At 49.9% G+C, this 6,361-nt stretch overlaps 1 protein-coding gene across 1 annotated transcript; it reads left to right on the forward strand.

The window, feature by feature from the left end:
- The first annotated feature begins 2,217 nt into the window (after nt 1–2,217).
- Nucleotides 2,218–5,974, forward strand: LOC148787883 (uncharacterized). The gene is made up of 2 exons (XM_088881430.1): nt 2,218–4,956; nt 5,798–5,974. Exons 1-2 carry the CDS (start codon nt 2,218–2,220, stop codon nt 5,972–5,974), a joined length of 2,916 nt encoding a protein of 971 aa, XP_088737556.1.
- The last annotated feature ends 387 nt before the right edge of the window (nt 5,975–6,361 follow it).

Consider the following 6,361-nt stretch of genomic DNA (forward strand, 5'->3'; position numbering starts at 1 on the left):
TATGCGTGCATCCTACAATATAGAAGCATCCGTTTTTTTTTTTTTTTTTATCTATTTGGCACTTGTTCAAAGTGTTTTGTGGGAATACATCCCACGCGTAACTCTGGTACCACCATCTTTATGGAGTACGGGATGTCATTTCGAAATATACAACATACTAATATACCTTTTAAACCAAAATGCATCAGAGGCATCAAGTGTTAAGCAAAAACCCTCAACCACTGTACATACAAGTGCAGAGTTGCGTAATGATAACGTTTATATTGTTCAACGTTTGCGTAAAAGACATAATTTCATGCACATAATATGGGTTACGCAATTTGCCTCGCTCCTAAACAATCGGCCATCTTCTGCCTTCCACCCTTTATCGGCGATCGTCATTCGTCTTCCGAACTTGTCGCCAAATCAGTTACCTCAATCTCCCCTTCCACTTGCACTCTCCTCGAATGTGACCCAGATCCGCCGTGGCTGCATTCATCCCCGTCTTCAGACGTGGTTGCGTCAGATGCAATTATGTCATCGCCATAGAAAATCTCCTTCATTTCCCACCACCTGTGTTCGCCCACGTACCGATATGCCCTAGCGAATGGTGTGGCCTAAGTTGGTCGGGTTATGGCATGAGAACAGTACATTTGACAAAGTCGTTGGTATGGTAGCGATTCGACATACAGATTTGTAAAGCGAAGTTTGAAACACATACCCGGAATATTCTCCTCCAGTCATAGTTGTTGCCACTCATCCAGTTCGTGTTTCATTCCATTTATACACCGATCCGCCAGAACTTTTCTGAAGGTATCGTATCGCAACCTCACGAGGCGAAGTTTTTTATTGTAAAAATGCATCAGCCATTGTCTTCCGACGAACCTATTCACCTGGGCGGCAGCGTAAGTCAACGACATCATATTCGTCCGTCGTCGATCCGACTGGGACCTGCCCAGGTGTCACGGGTTGCCCATTCACTAGGCCCCGTGACGCGCACTTCGGCCACTCAACCGTTCTACATGGCCGACCACTCAGCCTTCATCGACAGACGCTGGACAACCAACTAGTCTTAGAGTCCTAGGTGTAGGCCTTTTATTGCTTTGTTACTGCTTTGTTATTTGCTTTCTGTTGTTTAGATTCCTCAAGGGGACGTTGTACCTCTTGAGTTGCAAATTTCAGCTTTTCTAGTGTCTAGTGTAGACAATAGGATTTATTTTTTTAAGCCTATTATAGGGGGGAATGAGTTCAAGAAGCTTGGTTTAGTGACGTGTTGGAGTCCCCCTCAAGGCGAACCCCTTGCTCTAGCATCGTTGATCGCATTTTCAGTTCAATGCAATTTGGTTTTCTGAATCCGCGTGCGCAATTTACTGTTTTGTGATTTGTTCCTCCCGACTCTGATATATTCGGCGCGCTGCATTTGTGCCGAGCGGAGGTATTGGCGGACGTAGTCAGCGGACTACTAGCCACACGACGCGCTGTGTGATAGGCGCCTCGTGAGAGGTGGTATCAGAGCCTCGTGCCACGATGGGGCCGAGGCGCACCGCTACTGCTGCGAAGGCATCGGGGCAAGATCCGGAAAGCCCGCGACATGCCGCAGCTTCATCCAGCGAGAGAGCTGAGAACCCGGAGGACGGACACTCCCGGTTGGTGGAATTGGAGACGAAGGTCTCTTCCCTAGAATCTGAGATCACGGTGCTGAATTCGGAGTTGGACGAATGTCGGCAGGTGATTCAGGAGATGGCTGGCGTCTTCGGAAACGACAGCATTGCCGATATGCGGCGTGACATGGAGCAAATGGCCATTCAGATTGGGTTGCTCCAGCGTGCAGTGGGTAGCACGCCTATGGTTGCTCACGACCCCGGTGCTAGGCTTCGAATACCAGAACCGAAGGCCTATAGCGGTGAGCGTGATGCGAAGGAGGTCGAGAACTTCCTCTTCGACATGGAGCAGTACTTCCTTGCGGCAGACGTGCGGGACGAGGCAAGGAAGGTTGCGACTGCGACCATGTACCTGACTGGTGACGCAAAGCTGTGGTGGCGGACCAAGTTTGCGGAGATCCAGGCACATCAAATACAGCTCGACACGTGGGCTCTTCTACGGGAGGCGATCAGAGAGTAGTTCTTCCCCGAGAATGTGGAGTACAATGCCAGGAGGGCATTGCGAAAGCTTGAACATACAGGTTCCGTGCGGGAATATGTCAAAGCTTTCTCAGCGCTGATGCTGAACATCCGAGACATGTCGGAGGCAGACAAGCTGTTCACTTTCATGGAAGGCTTGAAACAGTGGGCGAGAAACGAGTTGCAGAGGCAACGAGTGACTGATTTGAGTTCGGCTATTATAGCGGCCGAACGCTTGGCATATTTCAACCTGGAGACTCAGAAGGATAGGCAAGCGACGCCTAGTCCTGAGCGGAGTAAGTGGAATGGGATGAAATCGTTCAGAAATAACTTCAGCCGAGGTGGGGGAGACCAGAGGCCCCACTCTCAGAATGGCTCACAGGGCAGTTCAGACAGGAACAGGCCCCAGGAGAACAAGCAGGGAGCACCCGAGAGGAGGAGAGGGTGTTTGATCTGCGATGGTCCGCATATGTATCGGGATTGCCCGAAGAGACAGGTGTTGAATGCATTGGCAACGACCTTTACCGACAAGGTGTCGTCCTCAAAGAGTGTGGAGCCACAAGCAGAGGCAGGTGGTGAGAATGACACGGAGGAGGATGAGGACAACTTGGGGGCCGTGAACCAATGGTGCAACACATTCTCTACGGTGGCGGCGAAGAGAGTTGCGCCACCCCTTGCGAAAAAGACCATCCCGGCTCTTACTGTGGAACAGCCGGAAAAGAAAGAAGAAGAAGTTCAGCCCCGGATTCCTAGGAAGAAAGGGTTGATGTTCGTTGATGTGAAGATTCATGGCAAGCCGATTCGAGCCATGATCGACACTGGAGCCTCTCACAACTACCTTGCGAGCGCCGAAGTGGAGAGACTCGGGCTCGTGCTGGAGAAGGGAGTTGGGCGTGTGAAGGCGATCAACTCGGTTGCACAACCCATTGCCGGTGTAGCCAAGTCTGTGCTGATTAAGGTTGGTGCTTATGAGGGCAAGACCAATCTTTCTGTTATGGCAATGGACGACTTCAAGCTTATCCTTGGGCTTGAATTTCTACGGGATACACGCACTGCTGTCTTACCTCATGCCGATTCGCTGATGATGTTGGGGGCGAAGCCGTGTGTCATTCCTACCTTGGCCGGACGTACTGGAGAGAAAAACTTGTCGGCCATGCAGTTTGAGAAGGGGCACAAGCAGGACGAGATCTCCTACTTGGGTACCCTTTGTTTTGAAGAGATGGAAGAGGTGTCAGGGCCCACCCCGGGCGGTAGTAAGAAACTATTGGGGGAGTCTGAAGACGTGATGCCAAACGAGCTGCCTCGGAAGCTACCACCGAAGAGGGCAGTGGATCACGAGATCGAGTTGGTGCCTGGCACGAGACCGCTCGCTAGGGCACCGTACAGAATACCGCAACCTAAGCTTGTGGAGCTTAGGAAGCAGTCAGCAGATGCCTTGAGCCGCAGGGCGGACTTGGCGAACTTGGAGTCGATAGCAGCGCTCTCTTCTAGCGCGGCTGCTATCTCTACGAAGGATCAGGTGCGGGAGTTACTACCGAGAGATCCCGCGGCGCGACGCCTGATTCGGCTTGTCGAGCAGGGCAAGGCTCGACACTTTTGGATCGAGGATGGATTGTTGATGACCAAGGGAAACCGCATATACGTTCCGAGAGGCGGGGACCTACGGAAATCACTTCTTTCCGAATGCCACGACACACTTTGGGCGGGACACCAAGGACAGGAGCGCACGTTTGCTTCGGTGCGGAGGGCCTATCATTGGCCACAGATGCGGGACGATGTCGAGACGCATGTCCGCACTTGTTTAATTTGTCGGCAGGACAAGGCAGACCATCAGAAGAAGGCCGGTCTGCTGCAACCACTTCCCATCCCAAAGCGTCCATGGGAGAGCGTCTCCATGGATTACATCTCTGGATTACCTAAGGTCGAGAACTTAGGCTCTATCGTCGTCGTGGTAGATCGTTTATCAAAATATGCTACATTTATCGCAGCACCCAAACACGTTACAGCAGAAGGGACAGATCATCTCTTTTTCAAGCACATCGTCAAGCATTGGGGACTGCCAAAAGATATTGTCAGTGATCGTGACTCCCGATTCACTGGCGTCTTCCGGACTGAGTTGTTCAAACTTCTCGGGTCCACACCTTCCATGAGCTCGAGCTATCATCCACAGTCCGATGGTCAGACAGAACGCTTTAATTCTATGTTGCAGGACTACCTTCGGCACTTTGTGCGAGGTACGCAGAAGGATTGGGTGAAGCTCTTGGATGTCGCTCAGCTATATTTCAATGTTCAAAAGAGCTCTTCCACCACCAACAAGAGCGCTTTTGAAATCGTTACTGGGCAGCAGCCGCTCCTTCCTCACACTCTTGACACCCCACAAAGTGTGAGATCCCCTCTTACTCGAAGTTTCTACCAGGAGTGGAAGAAGAATGTTGATATCGTTAGAAGTTGCCTGGAGACAGCTCAGAAGCGGATGAAGAAGTATGCAGATCAGAATCGCCGCTTCATTGAGTTCAATGCGGGAGACCTGGTGCTGGTGAAGGTCCCGAATCCGAAATTGTCAAAGTCATCAAGGTGGAGAGATCCTCGGTTGATGCAGAAATATGTTGGTCCTTTGCCTGTCCGTAGGCGTATTGGGACGGTGGCGTACAAGGTGGAGTTGCCGCCGTGGTGGAAGATCCACAACGTTTTCCATGTCAGCCAATTGAAGAAGTATTCAGCAGACAAGGAAGACGATACCCGCAATCAACCCAGCCGCCCACAACTCGAATTGAAGAAGACGAAGGAGAAGGTGGCTGAAGCAATCCTAGATCACCGAGTGACGAGTACCGCGAAGGAAGACCACACAGAGTACTTGGTGAAATGGAGGGGATGCAGCAGCGAGGAGAACACTTGGGAGCGAGTGACAAACCTAAAGGCGTTTCTACCTCTTGTCGAAGCGTACCATGCTTCCGTAGCGCCAGGGACGTCGCTATCTCAGGTGGGGGAGAATGTCACGGGTTGCCCATTCACTAGGCCCCGTGACGCGCACTTCGGCCACTCAACCGTTCTACATGGCCGACCACTCAGCCTTCATCGACAGACGCTGGACAACCAACTAGTCTTAGAGTCCTAGGTGTAGGCATTTTATTGCTTTGTTACTGCTTTGTTATTTGCTTTCTGTTGTTTAGATTCCTCAAGGGGACGTTGTACCTCTTGAGTTGCAAATTTCAGCTTTTCTAGTGTCTAGTGTAGACAATAGGATTTATTTTTTTAAGCCTATTATAGGGGGGAATGAGTTCAAGAAGCTTGGTTTAGTGACGTGTTGGAGTCCCCCTCAAGGCGAACCCCTTGCTCTAGCATCGTTGATCATTGTATACGCATTTTCAGTTCAATGCAATTTGGTTTTCTGAATCCGCGTGCGCAATTTACTGTTTTGTGATTTGTTCCTCTCGACTCTGATATATTCGGCGCGCTGCATTTGTGCCGAGCGGAGGTATTGGCGGACGTAGTCAGCGGACTACTAGCCACACGACGCGCTGTGTGATAGGCGCCTCGTGAGACCAGGGAAGCCTGGTATACGAGTGCGTCGACGAAAAAGTCGTCAACCTTCGCGTCCACCTTGAACTGTAGAAGTAATGCCCCTGGCCCATATGTCCGCGTCTCGGCATTTTGTTTATGTCAATGGCTGTTCAAAAACTGAAGAATAATTTTTCCAGATTCAAGTGTCGATTAGTTTTAAATTGGTTGGGGTTGCTTTAGTACGCGGTATGCGATGGAATGCCGTATTTATTGGAAGAATGCCCAACTTCCCTCACTGCTGCAACAAGGCCGAGCAATTATTACTCTTTAGGCGCGTCTCTGATGAGGATTCAGACTATCATTACGTGCATTAGTAATCAACGGTTATTTAGTGCTACTCTACGTCCCGTATGATTTCTGTAATTCCTTACGTGCGTGGGTGGTTTGTACTGGGACAAGCTTCATTAACATCAAATATCAATTAAAACAAATCATGCAATTCATATATAACACAACATAGGGTTTGATGCATGTTAGGCTTTCGAAAGAGATCATTGTTGCAAGCATATTCATTGAAATCTCCATAACCCAAATACATTCTTACAAAAGGAACTTCATGACCATACATAACGCCTTTCTTGTACAAAATATTTTTTTTTTTATTTTTGTCGTCTTCTATCGATAATCCACCGGCATCAATCCTTGTACACAAAAATCATCCCACCTCCTTCACTTCTCCTGATCATTGGGCACCGCCTGAA

This window comes from Sesamum indicum, linkage group LG6, assembly GCF_026168435.1.
Source record: "Sesamum indicum cultivar Baizhima isolate 11 linkage group LG6, ASM2616843v1, whole genome shotgun sequence".
Taxonomy (NCBI): domain Eukaryota; kingdom Viridiplantae; phylum Streptophyta; class Magnoliopsida; order Lamiales; family Pedaliaceae; genus Sesamum; species Sesamum indicum.

Bases quoted from the DNA above. Each gene is read 5' to 3' on its own strand.
- LOC148787883 (XM_088881430.1), top strand. From the start codon at position 2,218: ATGTCGGAGGCAGACAAGCTGTTCACTTTCATGGAAGGCTTGAAACAG. The intron at 4,957-5,797 runs GTGAAATGGAGG...TAATTTTTCCAG, and splicing joins AAGACCACACAGAGTACTTG to ATTCAAGTGTCGATTAGTTT.